The sequence below is a fragment of the Phyllostomus hastatus genome, unplaced genomic scaffold (genome assembly GCF_019186645.2).
Source record: "Phyllostomus hastatus isolate PE091 unplaced genomic scaffold, TTU_PhHast_1.1 phas_contig_86, whole genome shotgun sequence".
NCBI lineage: Eukaryota > Metazoa > Chordata > Mammalia > Chiroptera > Phyllostomidae > Phyllostomus > Phyllostomus hastatus.
The window spans coordinates 14,935,347-14,954,486 of record NW_025333977.1 but is presented as its reverse complement, the minus strand read 5'-3'; the positions used below and the strand labels follow the sequence as shown (position 1 = coordinate 14,954,486).

General features: G+C 39.2%; 1 protein-coding gene across 5 annotated transcripts; it reads right to left on the bottom strand.

Moving 5' to 3' along the window:
* Window positions 1–7,710: 7,710 nt before the first annotated feature.
* ARL14 (ADP ribosylation factor like GTPase 14) lies at window positions 7,711–14,726 on the bottom strand. 5 transcript variants are annotated; one of them, XM_045851647.1, is made up of 2 exons: window positions 14,012–14,726; window positions 7,711–8,176 (listed from the first exon to the last, which is right to left on the bottom strand). In XM_045851647.1, the coding sequence occupies exon 1, from the start codon at window positions 14,721–14,723 to the stop codon at window positions 14,043–14,045; it is 681 nt and encodes a 226-aa protein (XP_045707603.1). In that variant the 5' UTR covers window positions 14,724–14,726; the 3' UTR covers window positions 7,711–8,176; window positions 14,012–14,042. The 5 variants fall into 5 exon arrangements, with proteins under 5 accessions (XP_045707603.1, XP_045707604.1, XP_045707602.1 ...); XM_045851648.1 differs by having other exon boundaries at window positions 7,711–8,173; XM_045851646.1 differs by having other exon boundaries at window positions 7,711–8,041.
* Window positions 14,727–19,140: the final 4,414 nt, after the last annotated feature.

Below are 19,140 nucleotides of genomic sequence, written 5' to 3'. Positions count from 1 at the left end.
CAAGGACATCTTAGAGGGATCATCCTTCTGCCTACCACATTCTAGTCTTTTCTTTTTCTTCTCTTCGGCTTGGTGTTTACTGTTCAACATCTGCCAAATGAAGTCTGCCTTAAAAAGCATCAGGGGTGTCCTAGAAATAGGAAGACCATATATGGTCCAATCTTAGACACTTTGGAGAGTGAAATGAGTACTCTTAACATCTATACCGGAGCAACAGGTATACACTGCACCAACCAGACCTCATAGGATGAAACTGTAATGGAGCCCAGGTCCAGCTTTCTGCTGTAATGAAAGCCAAACTCAAGAGACAGGTGTGGGTGAAAAAGAAAGTAGTTTATTCAGATGCCAAAAACCTAGAAGACAGGGGACTCTCGTCACAAAGCATATCTTAACATCTCAGTGCAGGCAGAGGTTTTGATAAGGAGGGAGAGGGAAAGCAGAACAAAGATCGAGGGCAGGGGTTGCAGAGTTCTGTACATGCAGATGAGCACAGTCCCTTCTGATGAGGCAAGTGGCAGTTCAGTGTGAGTCATCATGGTTTAGTCATCCTGGCTTTATGTCATCCTGGCTTTCTGTCATTCTGGCTCCATGTCTGCAGGTCAGCAAATCTCCCGGAGCTGAGATGACTGAAGGTCAGTCTATACCTTTAGAAGTTAGTTCCTAGGATTCTTACACAAACATGCTGTGTATTTACAAGCTACATATTCGAGTCACCGTTTACAGAAACAATGTCAAAAGAATGGTGGGGTGGGTTACAATTCCCCCGTGTTACAAAATGGGTGTATGGCTTGTGTCAGCCTGAGTGGGAGCAACATTATTATGGACTTCTACACTCTATCTAGCCTGGTCTCTTAGAAATCAAGGAGACACTGGGAGGCTTTACTTTCCTCAGAAAATATGTGCTTTAGGCTGGAGATGGGACACTTACCTGGCTCAACAGGCAAAACAGGGCCTTTTTCTCCACTGCTTCAACAATATAAAAATAACAATATAAAGCAATGTAATGTGTATATTATATTATGTTTGGGGACCTTAGATTTTACCTATGATATATATTATAAATACTAACTCACAATTTGACACTTGTCTTCAATTTTTTTTTTTTTATGATGAAGCCTCCTTTAGCAGGTAGTTCCTACATACCTTGTAGCTGCATGATAATCGCTAAAAGGAATTCCAGGTCAGAAAACTGGGAATCTGCTCATCTTGTTCTTGTAAAGGGTGAATGAATTTTCAGCTTTGGAGAGAAAGGAAAAAATGCACAAAAGGAAGGATCCCCTAGCTTTTCCTTTATCTGATTAAGGCTTTTCATTTCTAAGTTTGTTAATCCTTGACCATACAAGAGCCAAAAGATATTTCAGAAAATCATTTTGTGATCTTATTATGCAAATAAGATGTGTTTACCCAAGGTTAGTGATTGCTTTGCAGCTGTAAAACAGTGACTTTCCAATTCTATCATTCCCTCTGCATTTTTCTGTATGAAAGAAATTTCCTTTCCCCAACTTTCACCTTTTCTTTCCACTTTGTACTCTTACATTTTTAATGATATTCATGATATGGACTTACATTTTTTTGTTTTTATTAATTCAATGTGTTATAATTCTTGGCCTTGTTTTTTTCTTTTTGCTTTTTGGGGTTTTTTTTTGGACTGAGCTCAGCAATGGTTTTGACCGGGTTTAACAGTGGCAATGCATCAGCCACAGCGTAACTTTTCCCACGTATTTTCCATCAGTTGGCTCAGTTGGCTGTGTCCACCTAGTGGGATCTGTGATACAGAAGGTGGACTGCATATTGCAGATATTAACTGCTGGTTTCATAGTTGTCCTTTAACTTCATTTCTAATGTTTGCTACAATTTTCTACAGTCAAATTTATCACTATTTTCTTCTATTATGTTTGGATTTTGAGTCATAATTAAGCAAAAACTACTACAAATTCCGACATTAAGCTTTTCCTGTCATAAGTGATTTGAAATCTACAAATATCTACTTATTTTGAGGTCTTCACCACACAGAGGTACAGTCATCAGTCATCTAATAACTAAAAGTTTTTACATCTCTTTTTTCTTTTTTAATTGTTTTTCTTTCTTTTTAAAGAATGTATTTACAATAACCTGATGTTGACCCTTTCGAAAGCAGTTTACTATCCTATGCAGGAAAAATCCTAAACCCAACACCTAATACAGTGCCTGGTATTTACTAGATTTTCTGTCAATATTCACTAAATGAAGGGGTAAACATGGGGAAAGAGAAATACAGGCATGAAGATGTTTGTTGCTGAACTAGCACATGAAGAATTGGCTGCAATCTAAAAAACCAATAGTAGAGAAATGATTAAATAAGCTATGATATATCTGCTTCATTAAAATATTGTAGTGCTGAAAAAATGATGAATCTGAAAGATACATAATAATATGGTAAAGATATGTATGTTAACTGTGTTGTGTTTTTTGTGCATTTGTGATGTAGATTTAAAAAGCAAATTACTAAATTATCAGGAAAAATATCTGTTGAATACATACACACATCAATGAAAAATTGACTGGAAGAAAATGTAGTAAGATGCTAACAGGGAGTTGTATATCCCTATTTTTCAAACTTTCTGTTTCTGATGAAAAACTAAATTTTGTTAAATTTTTATTCTCGGACTCCCAGCTGTTCTTAGACTCTGAATGCAGCAAAGGGAAATCATTTAAAAATTAAGAGAATTCAACATTTACACAGAAGTACAGTATAGAAAGCTCACCAAACAATTGACTGTAGGAGCCCAATTATATACAAAGACCACAGTAAATGCTTTTCCCAATTTTAGGTGGCTGTGTGGCTTGGAGTCTCATCTCTCTTCTCACTAGGTGAGAATATTTTGAGTATGGCAGCTATCTTGCATGTGGTATAGCATTGATTGTTTTCAATTAATGTCTCAACTTGATCGCTATCAACTTGATTGCTCCATGGTTTACCTGACCATGGAGCACCATCCAGCAAGAAATCTCTAGCACAAAATTTTGCAAACCACTTTGACATGTTTGATCAGTCGCAGCACCTTCTCCATACACTGCACACCTGTTTTTGCATTTCAGTTGTGTGTTTACCTTTCTTGAAATAATGATGCATAATATGCCAAAAATGTTGCATATTGTCTTTCATCTTCAATATTAAAATGGCTACACAAAAAATTCATTAATTTTGGTAAGCTGTTTTAAATACATGCTGACATGGCAGCTATCACAATACAATCTAACAAAATTATTTCAAATAAAGTTAAAGACAACTAAACACTACTAGAGCCATCTATAGAAAAACTGAAGTTTTTGGCCAACCCAATACTACCCCATAGAGTTAATGTGAGTGTTAAATGAGATAATACATATAAATTCTTAGAACAGAACCAGCCTCTAAAGAGTGCTCGATACGTATAAGCTGGGTTTTTTGTTTTTTTTTTTTTGGTTTCTGAGTTACTTTTCTTAAATTATAAAAACTTGGTTACAATGCCCCCGTGTCTGCACTTCGCAATATTTCTGATTTGTGAAAGTATGTATTACTTTAGATCAATGCTAAGAGTATGCATTGTCCACTCATGTTCTATGTAGGCTATGAAGATTAAAAAGCTCTTTTGAAAATAATGTTTTTACCTGACTTTAAAAATAACATACACTCACTACATAAAATTGGGGAAGTACTAAGAGCGATAAGGAATTTTAATCATCTACAGTACAACCACCCACACATTTTGGTGTGTTTTACTTTTTCTGTGTAAGTTCATATATGTGTATATTAGGTATGTGGGGTTTATTTTTGCAAATTAAGATCGTTATATTCTTTTACAGAAGATTATGTTATAGAATAAATGTATCGTTTGCTTTAAAACAAGAGCAAAAAGATAACTATGTAGAGAATGGGAGTGATCCTTTGGTAAACAGGATTCTTGTCACCACAATCTCTCATGTTTGCCATTACCTGGCAACTACAGTAGGTACATGGAACTCGAATGGAAAACTTATTTACAGTGAAAATCCAACCTAATTTAGAAACACAATGCCACCTTACATACAACTTGAGCAGAGATGTGTGAAAATCAGTTTGTTGTACAAAGAAGGGTTTCTTCTTTAATATAATTATAAGAATTGTTGAGTCAGGACACATCCAAACCTGCAGGGAATTTTTATAAGATTTTATTTGAGCCAAACTGACGACAGTATCAGGAAGCAAGACCTCAAATGCTCCAGAGATTGAGTTTTGCAGCTTCTTTTGTGCATTTGGAATTGACAAGGAAAGGTAAGGAAGATGACATGAAGGTGGGAGAAAGCAAGGCGAGGCCTGGGTGATAGGGTAATTAACAGGAGTACGTGCTTTCTTCAGGGTGAGTACCCTTAATTCAGTAGTGTGTTAAGCTAGATGCACAAAAATAATTGACAGGGCTTGCTTCAGGCAAATATAAACCTTTTACAAAAAAAAATCATATGACTGGGGCATGATTACCCAACCTCAACCTGCCCATTTAGGAATTTATGATCAGAACGCCCTGTGAAGTTACTTTCCGTAGAACTCCTTTTTCATCCATAATATACTGGTGCTCTTTGAAACCATAGTTCTTTGCAGAAGAAGAGGGACACAAATCTGGTGGGGAAGATCAGGAAAACTCCTATGGTGTGGATTCAGTTTGGAGGTATCGGTATTTTTGAAAATATATATTCCTTTGCTTTTACTCCTGAATGGGCCCATAAGCAGGGACATCTCAGCAATAAAGAGCACAGCTAGTATCATTATTTGATTTCTAAATACCATGCCACAAAGAAAGAACTGGGGTCTCTTGGAGAAGTGGTTTATTTCAGGCCTGAGGCCACCCAGTAGGGAAAGCACAGGGTGACTCAGTCTTCTCTCAAACAAGGAGCCACTCGAAGACTAACGGGGTATATATATATCAACTGAACACAGAGCTGGTCTGAAGGGGCTTCCCCTGGGAAAATTTGGGACAGCTTGAGCATCAAAAAAGAAAAAGAAATAATAATGACAGAAATGGATCACAATAGTGTCAGTAACGATGTGGATTCCAGGAATTTCCCCCACCCGCAAATACAGTATTCTGACTAATAGGTGGGACAGCATTTGAGGATTTACATTTTCAAGCAGCTTGCAGGTCATGCTGACACCATGGATCCAAGAATCTCAGTTTGAGTAATAATGGATTATACAACTTGGAGTTTAAAAAATATCTGAGGAGAGAGAAAGAGAGAGAAAATAAAGAGAGATAAAGAGAAAGCTCTTCTTTACAGAGGAATGCCAGCTGATAAATGTATAAGGAAAGACAGGCTTAGAAAAATCACCATTTTGCAGTTCCCAGTATAATGACTGAAGGATCATCAGAGAATGCTGAACGCATTAAGAGAAAGGCTTTTGGGGAACAGGATTCACACAGTTTCAAAATATCCTACTTATCATATGATCCTACTGATCATATCAAATTATTTATTGAGAACAGAGGGGAAAGTTATATTTTTACCTGGGGGCAATGTAGTTGACCCTTTCATAAAGGAAGTGATCAAATTTCACACCATCAAGTACAGGCAAAGGGCCTGTACACACTAAGTGCCTTCTAATGGATGCAGTGGGAAGTACGCCATCACCTGTGGAATATTCTGGCCAAAAATGTTTAACCTGAATTTAACCATGAAGAAACAATCAGACAAATCTAGACTGTGGGACATTCTTTAAATTATCTGGCCTGGACTCTTCAAAATTTCTAGGTCATGAAAAAGCAGAAAAAGGCAGGGAAAATATTCTAAATTAAAAGTGGCATAAAATCCTGGCTGGTGTGGCTCAGTGGATTGAGTGCTGGCCTGCGAAGCAAAGGGTCGTCAGTTCAGTTCCCAGTCAGGACACATGCCTGGGTTGCCGGCCAGGTCCCCAGTAGGGGGCCCATGAGAGGCAACCACACATTGACATTTCCCTCTCTTTCTCCTTCCCTTCCCCTCTCTAAAAATAAATAAATCTTTTTTAAAAAGTGACATAAACAAATGAAGTAGACCAAATAAATTCTATAAATAAGTCATATTTGGGGAGATTTGATTATGGACTGTTAGATGATATTTAATTAATGCTTAAAATTTTATGTGTAATACTGACTCTGTGGTTATGTAAAAGATTGTCCATTCTAAGGAGATGGATGATTAAGTATTTAGTCAAGATGGATGATTAAGTTAAGATGATTGCAACTGAGTGTGTGTATAGAGAAGAAAGAGAGTATGCACAAATATGTCGAAATTGTTATCATTGGTGAATTTGAGTGAAAAGCACACCAGTGTTACTCTTACTTTATTTCAAGTTTTCTGAAGGTTTGTAAATTTTTTAATATTTTTGCTGATATATCTCCTCAGACAAGGGAAACAAAGGCAAAAATAAACAAATACAACTACATCAAACTAAAAATCTTTTGCAGAATAAAAGAAACATCAACAAAACAAAAAAGAAACCCATTGAATGGGAGAACATATTTGCTAATGATACATCTGATAAGAGGTTAATTTTAAAAATAAAGAACTTATACAGCTCAACACTAGGAAGACAAATGACACAATTTTAAAATGGGCAAAGGAACTGAATAGACACTTCTCCAAAGAGGACATACAGATGGGCAATAGACATATGAAAAAGTGCTCACCGCCACTAATCATCAGAGAAATGCAAATTAAATCCACAATGAGATATAAGCTCACATCTGTCAGAATGACTATCATTAATTAATCAAAAAACAACAAGTGCTGGTGAGGATGTGGAGAAAAGGGAACCCTCATGCACTGTTGGTGGGAATGCAGACTGGTGCAGCCACTGTGGAAAACAGTAGAGAGTTTCCTCAAAAAATTAAAAATGGAATTGCCTTTTGACCCAGTGATCCCACTTCTGATAATATATCCTAAGAAACTAGAAACACTAATTCAAAAGAATACATGCACCCTTAGTTCATTGCAGCATCATATACAATAGCTGAGATCTGGAAACAGCCCAAGTGCCCATCAGTACATAAGTGGATAAAAAAGCTGTTGTACATTTACACAATGGAATACTACTCAGCAGTAAAAAAAAAAAAGGAAATCTTACCTTTTGTGACAGCATGGATGGACTTGGAGATTATTATGCTAAGGAAATAAGCCAGTCAGAGAAAGACAATTACCGTATGATCTCACTTCTATGGGATCTCATGAGCAAAATAAACTGATGACAGAGGCTTGTATACACGAAACAGACTGCCAGCTGCTGTCAGAGGGGAGAGGGTTTGGAGGACTGGATGAAAGGAGGTGAAAGGATTAACCCACAAACATATATAGAGAACACAGAGACACAGACAACAGTGTGGTGATAGCCACAGGGAAAGGGATGGGGAAAGGGGAAGGTAGGCAAAGGAGGGGGAAATGGAGATAGAAAGAAACTTTGCTTGGGGTGGTGGGCGCATGATGCAGCATGCAGATGATGTTTTGTTGGTTTGTACACTTGAAACCTGTATGGTTCTGTCAACCACTGTCACCCCAATAAATTCAATTTTAAAAAAATAAATATTTTTTTAAATTAAGGAAAAACTATTTGTTCCCCTTCTTGTTCTGGGATGAGTCAAATGAGAATCCAAAAGTGGTCGTAGGGAGATGGGGAGGGGACTTGTGAGAAAAAGAAGACTGGGAAAAGAAGGGCTTCCAGGTATACGAGAAAAACAGGCCCATGTCTTAGGTTATTAGTGTAATTAACAGTGATGTCCAGGTCAACCCCCAAACCCCCATGGCTTAACACAAAGAAAGTTTATTTCTTGCCCTAGTAGGGAAAAAAAACTGAGTCTCTGGAGGTGAAGTAATCTGCCCAAAAGCCAAAACCAGTGACAACCAGAACTCCCACCCAGTTCTGTCTCCAAGGCCCGTGTTCCTCTGAGTCCAGCACATTGCTCCCGCGGGAGGGACTTGCCAATGGGATCCAGAGGTTAGAGTGACGCCGTCCTCCATCCACATCTGCCATTCTTTTTACTCTGCATGACTGGATCAACACTCCATCCCGAGAGGCAGCCTGGGATGCCGAGAAGACCTCATGTTAGGGTCCAGACCATATATACATTTGTTCTGCAAAATGCTTGAAATACATTCTTGGTGCTATTCCAGGACCAAACAGTGAGAAAAGTCCCTGCTCCCAGGAGCTTACCTGCTAGGGAGGGAAAGAAACAACGGGTAAATGAGTTAATAATAAACTGAGGCCATGATAGAAGCTATGAGCTATGAAAAAAATAACAAAGCAGGGTAAGAAGTATTGAGTGGCAGGGAGGAGGAGGTCCATTTGGGTAAGGACTCAGGGAAGGCCCCTGCATATTGGGTCTGAGCCCTGAAAGAGGTGAAGTAGGAAACACCTGAAGGCCTGAGGAGAGTATGTTCTAAACTGCGGAAGAGCCCATTGAAAGGCCTGAGGCTCTAGCAAATCAGAGGTGATAGAGGGACAGTAAGGCAAGTGTGGCTAGAAGGGGAGAGAGGCGGGAAAGAGAGGAGACAGGTACCTGGCACAGTGAGAAGCAAAGACAGAGTTTTAAGGCAGGGCAGTACCGTGACCTACTAACTTCCATTCTCAAACCTGACCTGCAGAATTCTGCGTGTAGAATGCAGCCGTCCAGGTGACAGTTGATGGTGGCCTTGGTGAGTGAGCAGTGGCCCGAGGGAGATGTATTTTGAAGAGCAGCCAGGATTTGCTGACAGATGTGAGATAAGAGGGGAGAAGGAAGATGGCCCCTAGGTTTTTGGTCCAAGAAATACTCTGACCAGTTCCACTTGGTTATAGGAAAAAAGAAATTTAATGGTAAAATAGTGTGGTATGTGCCACATTATTGTTGTTAAATTTGTTGCATGGTAAAAATTACGTTTTTTTAAATCTTGGAAATAAAAGGACTGGACTCAGTAACTGATCAGTTCTTCATATTGTTAAAATAGTGTTGATAATATTTGCTATGAGATCTGTTATGAGACTTAGCAAAAACAAAATGAGATAATATTTGCGAAAATACTACTCACATGGGTAAGTCAGCTAATAACCAACTTTAATATTTGTGCGGCACTGTCAAGGTAAAATGTGCTTTCTCATGCTTGAAGTAATTCAATTTGCTAACAGTTAATATTGTGCTAAAAATCGGGTGGACTGAAACCCCTGTGACACTATGCCTCACACTATGTGAAGTAATCATTAGCACCACCAAAGAAGGACTCTCTCGGTCATTTCCTATTTCTTGGCCTCTCTCTAGAGAGATAGCTCCTGTGTACAAAAGCAGGCCAGCCCCAGAGTCTGCAGAAGCTCTGCAGTGTGGTCCTTGGGCTGTTTCTCCTCGTATTCAACACAGTGCAGCCTCTGTGTATTGTCCCTCCACGCCACATACGAGGGACTCTTCCTCTGAAATTCCCCATCTCCCTTACTTTGACAGGCCCCAATTTGTTCATCATTGGAGCATAGTGAAAACATGAGGTTTTTTGTTGTTTTTGTTTTTTAATTAGATGATGACTGACTACCAGAAAATAAACCCTTACTTTACTAATAGAAAAAGAAAGGTTTCCAATTTATTTTTTTATTATTTTATTTATTTATTTTTAGAGAGAGGGGAAAGGAGGGAGAGGGAAAGAAACATTGATTGGTTGCCTCTTGCACACCCCCAACTGGAGACATAGCCCATAACCCAGGCATGTGCCCCAACCAGGAATCGAACCAGCAACCTTTTGGTCCACTGAACCACACCAGCCAGGGTGGGTTTCCAATTTCTTAGAAGAAAAGTAACACAAGCCAGCAAAGTGCTACAAGATTAAATGCCCACTTTTTTTGTTCTGAGAACCCCCTGCCACACTGCAAATGACCCATCAAGGACAACTGCTGTCAGAGCTGCTGTGAGAGCACTTCGCAGCTGACTCTTCACACAGAAGGCTGAAACAATATTCTTCCTGTTGTTGGAGCTCTTGGTGTAGAGAGAACTTATCAATGTGGAACACGGAGTCTCGCTTCTTGACTTCAAGAAAAATCATGAACTAAGTGACCATTTTTCTGATACAGTCTGCCAGAGTGCTCTGGGAAGAACCCTTTTTTAATTCGACCACATGATCCAGGTAAGAGGAGAGGTGAGGGTGGAGAGGTGCCTGTGTACTAACAGGTGACGCGGATGAGGTTCTGCACTCCACTCTTTCTGCGGTCAGTACATGGAGGGAGGGAGAGGCCACCCACCAATGACCTTAGGGCTCCCAAATTGACAGTCTTTGGGCAGCCCTTTCTATGGTGGGCTCCTTACAGTCATAGGCATCAGAGACGCCAGGGCCTCCACGGATGACACCGCACCCCTGGGAGGAGCCATAGTCCCTCTCATCACTTACGCACACCCCGGAGCCATAGATCACACTCTTGCCGTCACATTTTTCACACAGTCTTCCGACGGCAACAGCAGCCTGCTTGCCGCCAAAGATCAAATCCAAACATTAGCTTTTTAAACTGACAATTATTTTTAACATGTCAGCCATTGCTGCTATTGTTTTTTTATTTGCCATTCTTTATTCTTATCCCTGTAGGGATTTTTTTTTCCCCAGTCTGGGGATACTTAGAACATTAGACAGAAATACTTAATGGATATTTACTCTAAATCTTTAACCAAGGAACATTTCAGAAGTGTTCTGCTTTGGGTCACTGTAGATCCATGGCAGTATGCCATTTTGATAAAAGTTTTGCCTTCTTACTTATAAATAACAGAGAACAGAATGTATGACAATAATAAATATGATGGCATGAACCTTCACAGCCTCTCTCTTCTCACCTGCTAAGCAACATTTTGCTAATGTCCACCTAAACTTTGTCTCTTCCTTCAGTTTTGGGCTTTATTAGTAGTTCAGAGTGAAGAGTCTACAAGTGTGTGTGTGTGTGTGTGTGTGTGTGTGTGTGTGTGTGTGTTGAAGGAAAACGTGCCAGGGAAAGCAGGAGGGAAAGATTGGTAAAATGCACATTGAAAAGAAAGCAAATGACTGATGGAAGAAAATAAATTGGATCCCAGGGAAGAAAGGAAAAGAGGCATGAGACCATTCAAGTTTCTGAGAAAGTATTAGCAGAGATCTTGAGAGACAGCTGCTGTGTGGAAAGGGACATTGAATTGACAAATAGAAAGAGCTGCTTTGTAAGTTTTGCTCGACATTAAGTGTGCATCTGACCCCTGCACCCACCACACACACCCACAGCCTTCTGAAGTGAAGTGTTCATTGCTGTATTTGGGGGGACTGTTTTCTCTGAATTTTATACTATGCTAAGACTGGGCCACAAAGGGCTTGCCTTAGTAACTCAAACTACCAAAATCTCAGGACACTAGGACACATTTTCTATTCAATATTTAGAAATTTTCTATAAATATCGATTAGTGACTCCTAACTTTATGACTAAGAGGATTAAAAACACATAGGGAAAATGTTAAAGGATGGTGCATTTTTTAAAAAGATGTATTTTTGAGATGTTAATCACTTTGTGAACCTTTGGGAAAACTCTGCCATGAAGCATTGCTACTCCCCTGAGCTCTTCCTGAAATCAGAAGCTTTTTGCCAGAGACTTTCAGCGTTTTTCTTATATCTGTTATTACACTCAATTTATTCTGCCTGCTTGTTTTTTCAAAGAAATTTCTTATTATAATAGTAATATATGTTGGCCTGGATTTAGTCTTTGCCCTCCCCACCCCCAGATTTATTTAATAAAGTATAATTGATAGAATATATTGCATGTATAATAATATATTAAAGTATACAACTTGATTTACTATACATTGTAAAAGGATTCCTACACTTGAGTTAATTAATATCCCCTCACATCATTACGTTTTTTGTGCGAATGCTTAAAATGTATTCTCCTAGCAAATTTCGAGTGCACAACACAGTACTGTTAACTGTGGTCACCATGCTGTACGTTAGGTGTTCAGAATTCACCCATCAGATGGCAGGTGTGTACACTTTGAGCAACCTCCCCCAACTTCCCCCACCTCCAAGCTCCTGGCACCCACCAATCTACTCTCTGTTTCTATGAATTTGGCTTTTTAGATTCTACATATAAGTGAGATCATATGGTATTTGCCTTTCTCTCTCTGGCTTATTTCCCTTAGCATAATGCCTTCTAGTTTTATCCATATCATTGCAAATGGCAGGATTTCTGTCTTTTTGTGGTTGAATAATATTCCATTGTGCATACATACCATGTTCTCTTTATCTGTTCATCCATCAGTGGACACGTGGGTTGTTTCCATGTCTGGGCTGTTGTAAATAATACTGCACTGAACACAGGAGTAGAGATGCCTCTTTGAGACAGCGATTTCATTTTCTTTGGCTATATATACCAAATGTGGGATTGCTGGGTCATATGGTAGCGCAATTTTTAATTTAGCCTGGGTTTATTCTTAATTGTGTCTTGTAAGCTCACTGAAGACAGAGACCATACCTAGTTTATAAAACAATATCATGGTAGTTCACAGCACAGGCCTTGAGGTCATACACACAAATTTGAACTTGGCTCTGCCACTAAAACACCCATCTCTTCTTGTGAATGTTACTGTTGTCTGCCCTTGTGCAGGCTCAGTACTCCCACGTATAAAATGAGGTAACACCTATTCCTCTCAGGGCAGTTGTGAACGTTAAATGAGATGTACGAAAGTGTTCGGCACAATGCCTGGCACACACAAGTATTCGATCAATGGTAACTATTATTATGTGCATGTCTACTTTTTTATTTGAGTTGCTATCATGTAGCACAGAAGTAGCTACTCATATCTTTGCTGAACAAATCAGGGCTGAGAGAAGGAAACGGTGACAGGAATCCGGGGCTGGCACCCTTGTCTTACTATGCCTTTATTCTCCTCTGTGACCTTAACAGTTGGAGTCCCAGGGACTGCTGGGGACACCTGAGGCCTGCTTCTGGCCTAACTGCCTTTCTGGAGGAGGAGTCAGTACTAGGGCCTCCTCGGGAGTTCTGAGCCTCTCAGGGGAGTTCCAACTCAATCCCTAGTTCCTTCACTCCTCCTGCCCTCCCCCACAGCATCTCTGGAGAGTCTCCTAGTGATGGGAACTTCCAGTGACCACCCTGTACCTCTGGGGGGTCCCCAGGAGTTGGGAACCCTCTTAAGTACCACTTCCCGCATGAAGCACTTCCTGTTTTTCCAGGCCAGATAGAGTCTCTCCTATTATATCACATGGCATTCGTTGCCCCATTCTAGCCTTTACCTTTCTGTCATTGTCTGCTGTGAATTTTAAGGTCTCTGAGAGGAAAGTCTGTCTCTGGCTCCTGTTTGATCAGTACAGTGAGCTGTACCTAGTTCCCAAGTAATGACTGTTACACTAAATTATACTGAAGCCGGTCTTGGGGCTGCCGCTTGAGCTGAGCTATAACCTCAGGCCTTGCCCTAAACTCGAAGGTGTTACCCAGATCCCAGAGCTTTAAGATACAAACTTCTGCTCCCTATGGGAGAACACAGCCTCTGTTCCATTAACAACATGGAGTTCTTTGTTTGATTCATTGTGTAAAGTTCCCAGCAACAGATTTCAAAAAGCTGGCAGGAATCCAGAAGTAAAATTTTATATAGTGGGTAGATTGAGATTTACAAGATGGTAACATCAAACTTTTCCTCTCCATAATTTAAAGTTTATTTTTTTTACATCACCCAGGTATTATATAGGAGTGTGGTGGAAATTTAATACCTGTAACAGCTGAAAACAATCTGAAAGAATTCTGACTCTCTTAGCAGTTTACTTAGTAGTCATATAGAAATAATAAAGCAATAATTTATTTGGCCCTAAACATGATTTTTCTGACCCACCCAATGTGCACAAAATTGTAAATTTCTCATTCCCAGTTATTAATACCACAGTGCTAAAGTGCCTGGCCAAAAATAATATTTTACAGCTTTTATTCTGAGTTGTTTAACTTAATTTAGGTGTAATAGCATCTCAGGAAAAGTTTGCCATCCCAGCAACTGGCTTTTCTCAGTTGACATAGAAAAAACATTACCTTTTCAACTCCATCTTTCACTGCTTAGACTTTAGTTCTGCTTGAAGAATGCTGAAGTGTCTGCTCTTGATTTCACACGGCTTCTCACAAACTCTGCGAGTTTCCCGAGCCCCTCCGCCAGCCCGTCCCCGGTGAGGGCGCAGCAGGGCTGCACGTACCAGCTGCGGTCGCAGCAAAGTTTCTTCACTCTGAACATTCTGGTGATGTCCTCGGCAGTCAGCGCTCCAGGTACATCCTGTTTGTTGGCGAATAGAACAACGGGCACATTTTTAATGTGTTCATTTTTCAAAATGCGCTTGAACTCTCTCCGAGAGTCTTGCAGTCGCTGTTTATCTGCGCTGTCCACCACGTACACCAGCCCGTCGGTGCGCTCACAGTAACAGTCCCACACGGTTCTCATCTTCTTCTGTCCTCCAACATCCCAGACTGTGAGTGAAAGACTCTTTTCCAGCTCGATCATCTCCACGTTGAAACCTACAGTTGGGAGGGTCACAGTGTCCTCCACAAGCTTGAGTTTGTAAAGGAGAGTTGACTTCCCAGCAGAGTCAAGTCCCAGAAGAAGAATTTGGGCTTGTTTGACTTTAGGGTTTTTAGAACTCAACAGACCCATTTTAAGCTTTTTTCCCTTAATAAATTGTTGTCCAGAGACAATGTTTGCCCTCCAGGTTTCCTCTCCAGCATGAAAATGCTGGGAGGAGAGAAGAGAGCACATGCTTTATACTCTCTTCTATGAGGCACTGTGTGTACTTAATGTTGTGGCTTATCAGCTTGATTATGGATAAACAGTGTTTTATTTGCAGTCCCAGCCAATCCTGAGGAATCTGCGGGGTGAGTAACCAGGCAATGTCGTAATAGCTCAAGGAGGAAATTCTCAGAGAGTGAGCAGGACTCAGGAGGGGCCTGCCTGGGTGATGCTGCAGCTTCTTCTTTCCAGGTTTTAGAAATGTATGGAAATCAAAGGTTCAGGCATGCGTGGGAATGCGGTTCGGCAGCAGAATAAAAACTTAACTTGACAAGTGGTTGGTAGAACTTCTCTAGTTATTCGACCATTGATCTTATCCCAGTTGTAAATAAGTAATCAGACTTCTGAAATCGTCAAGAGGGAGTTTATCTCACACTTCCCCATGTGTAACTTGAGTACTTTCCCCTTGTCCAGATTACACAACAGGAAACACCAAACCACCCGAGTTGTCTGAGCCTCACTCCCATGACCACACAGAGGATCGATCACTGCTTTAACCTTCTAGGCAGAAAATTTACTCTACTCACAGGGCCAGATTTGCCGAGGAGAAAGTTTGTAACACAAACACTTAAAATTAAGCTCACAGTCTGATTAAAGATGACAGATTAATTTATTTGGAATCAATATCTTGAAAAATATTCCCATGTATTTATCTCCACTCTTTCTCGAGATTCCACCAAATGATGGTAAAGAAATAAAAACAACATATAGCTCTGGCTGGGTGGCTCAGTTGCTTGGAGTGTTGTCCTGTGCACCAAAATGTTATGGGTTCAGTTCCCGGTCAGGTCACATAGTACCTAGGTGGAGGGTTTAATCCCTGGTCGGGGCACATATGGGAGGCAACTAATTGATCGATCTCTCTCTCTCTCCTCTTCTTCTTTCTCTAAAATCAATAAACATATCCTATGGTGAGGATTAAAATATAATAATAATCATAATAATAAATAAATAAAACCAACATGTAAACCCATAACAAGAAAACAGGAAAGTCCCTTGAAGGGTGAGAGATTTTAACAAAATTCTGGCAGATGGGATAGGGATGGAAGACAGTGGTAACCGATGCAGCAGGATGAAGCTGAGGCGTGGGGTGCTGCTGCGCAGGACATGGAGGGAAGGGGCAAAAACAGAGGGCGTCCATAAACATCTGAATCAGGGACGGCACACACATACACACTCACAGCCCTCTGCTGAGTAACATTTCAGCAATGAGAAGTGACTCCCCAGCCAAAAAACTGAAGTGTTCTTTTCTAAAGAAATTGAATGTCAGAAAAAAAGACCTCCAAGTCTTTTTTGGCAGCTGGGAGTTTACACACCAGAATGCCTAACTCCACATTCAATTAACCAACAGCCACCCTGGCAGTGGGCAACCCTGCCTATGCGCACAGAGTCCCCAGTTGGCTTTTCTGCACACAGACACTTCTATGCTTAATATAGAAAATGCCTTTAATATAAATGAGGGAAAGACCAAGATAGAAATAAGAACACTTGAATAAAGTTTAAACAGAAGCAGTGCAGGGAACAGAAGAAAGTAAGTTTTAATTAATATTTCCATGGAGATTTAAAAAGATATTTCATCCATAAAACAATAAATGGATGTTATTAAAAAGGCCACTCAAAAACCAAAAACAGAACTCTTGAAAATTAAAAATATGATTTAAAAAATCTGAATAAAGATCAATAATAGGTTGGAAGGAAATCTTTTAGAAAGTAGGAGATAGAAAATATGAAAGAAAAGATAAGAGACGTAGAGGATCAATTCCAGAAGTTTCAGCATCTGACTTATAGTACTCCAGAAGGAACACAAAATATATAAATGAGGAAATTATCAAAAAATGTATATATGACTATTTTCCAAAGCAAAAGAATAAACCGTCCACATTGAAAGACTTCCCTCAATGCTTAGCAAGTTAATTTTTAAAATAGCTATAACAAGGCATATAATATACATATTTTATTTTTACTAAAACTAAAATTTTATTTTTTTAAGAAATTAAGTAGACTATTCTGGGTGTAGAAAGTACACTTATGAAGAAATTATTCAAGACTTTTAAAGAAAAATTAAGTTTTTACCCAACTCACTGTATCTCAGAAACCAGAGATAACATTTTTCATTCATTTATTCATCCATTTAGTCATTCATTCAACATATCAACATATATATATATGTTGACATGCCATTTGCTAGATTCCAGGGACATCAAAGATAAATTAGGCCAGCCCTTAGGAGGCTTTCATTGGAGAAAAGTAAAAATTGTGTGAATAAACAAAAATAATAATACACAGTAAAAAATCATAAATACTGTAGGGGAAAAAAAGCTAAAGTATTCTGGATATTTAAAGATTATTTCAGGATGGAGGGCACTAGGGGAATTTTCTAGGGAAGGTTAAATACTGAACTGAGCCTGGTATAGATGTGGTGGGGGGAGGGCATTGATGAAAGAGATGGTCTGTGTGAGCGAAGTCTCCGCAATGGGAAAACATAACGTGTATATGGGCAAACAACAGGAATGCAGTGTATGCACATGTATTTGTTTTTCCTACAAACATGTTTAACTAGCATGAGAAAACCATCACACAAATCTAGATTGTAGGGCATGCTACAACAGTATGCCATGTCATGACAGACAGAAAAAAGAGAAAAGAAAAAGGAGCAGGGGAAGGATATTCTAAATTAAAAGATACATGATTTCCTAAATACATTGTGTGATCTTTGATTGGATTCTTTGTCCAAGAAAATGATTAAATAAATTACAACAATTGAGGACATTAGATGCTGTTATTTATCAATGTCAGGTTTTAGGTTTTTTTCTAAGATTTTATTTATTTATTTTTAGAGAGGGAAGGGAGGGAGATAGAGAGAGAGAGAACCATCAATGTGGGGTTGCTGGGGGTCATGGCCTGCAACCCAGTCATATACCCTGACTGGGAATCGAACCTGCGACACTTTGGTTCGCAGCCCATGCTCAATCCACTGAGCTACGCCAGCCAGGGCAGGTTTTTTTCTTTATTATTGATTTTTAGAGAGAGAGGGGAAGGGAGGGAGGGAGGGGGAGAGAGAGAGAGAGAAACATCAATTTGTTATTCCACTTATACATTCATTGGTTGATTCTTGTATGTGCCCTGATTAGGGAATTTAACTGGCAACTTTGCCTTATTCGTATGATTCTCTAACCAGATGAGCTACCCAGCCAGGGCCTAATGTTAAATCTCTTGAGTATAGTGATGACATTTTGGTTATATAGGAAGTTCACCTTGTTCTAAAGAGATACACATTAAAATACTTAGGAGTGATATCAGCAAGTCAATTTCCATTGATTTAGCAAACACACATATATACAGAGAGAGCGCACAGAAATATGATAAAAGTCAATAATTGGTGGAGTTAAGTGAGAGGTATTGGGTGTTTACTGTACTATTTTTTAACTCTCCTGCATATTTGAAAACTTTCAAAATAATTTGAAAACAATGTAATGAGATAAGCCTATCAAATTAGGCTGAAGTCTGAAATAATGTAAAGAAATAATTTAGTTTACACATGTGTTAAGACTGTACTTCCAAAGATGAATTTAGGAACTCTGACTTCGTGACCACTTGAGCTCATCCCAACTCCACATTTTCAATAAATTACCTTTTTGAAGGTTTACCATTTATTTTTTAAATTAAACGTGGTATGTTCTTCTGTCTTCCATTTGGCCAATGCTGCCTTGTTTTCAGGACAGCCAAGCAAACAATGGGTTAAATTCTGGATGATTATATCCAAATGAAACAATAATCCTTCTGTGAAAGGAAGTAAAATAACTTCTTTCTCCATGCTACTTTCATGAAAAAGTCTACAAATATTTTAACATCCTTTCCTATTATTCCACAACATTTATGGATTCATTTGTCCCAGTCAAATCTGAGGGGAGGCAAAGTATTGGTAGTTTGTAAATCATCGTAGATTATACAAAAGGGAAAAAAAGGTAGAATTGTGAGAGAGTTACTGGCAGGCTCTGAGAAGCACAAGGAATTTGTTTTAAAATACAGGAATGAAAGAAACATTTTCTTTAATTTCTTACCACAATGATGGGAAGCAAAAAGCCTTAAATTAGAAACTCAATCATGTAGTGACCAAGTAAAGATATAGAAACTTATCTCTTGGAAGAAAGTGGCAACTTATTCTATTATTGTTATTTTTCACTGGTAAAAAAAAGAATCAGGATGTGGTCATGTGGCTTGCTTAGCTTATGCAGACTTAGAACACACCCTGTTTTCCTTACAATAACTTATTTTTGCCAGTCTTTTAAAAAGTAAACTTTTAGAAAAAGGAAGTCTCACATACATATAGTAAAATGCGAATATCATACATGCACAGCTCAGTGAATTATCACATATTGAATACACCCAT

Excerpts from the sequence above, each read along its gene's own strand:
- ARL14 (XM_045851647.1), bottom strand. The coding sequence starts at position 14,723 with ATGTGCTCTCTTCTCTCCTCCCAGCATTTTCATGCTGGAGAGGAAACC.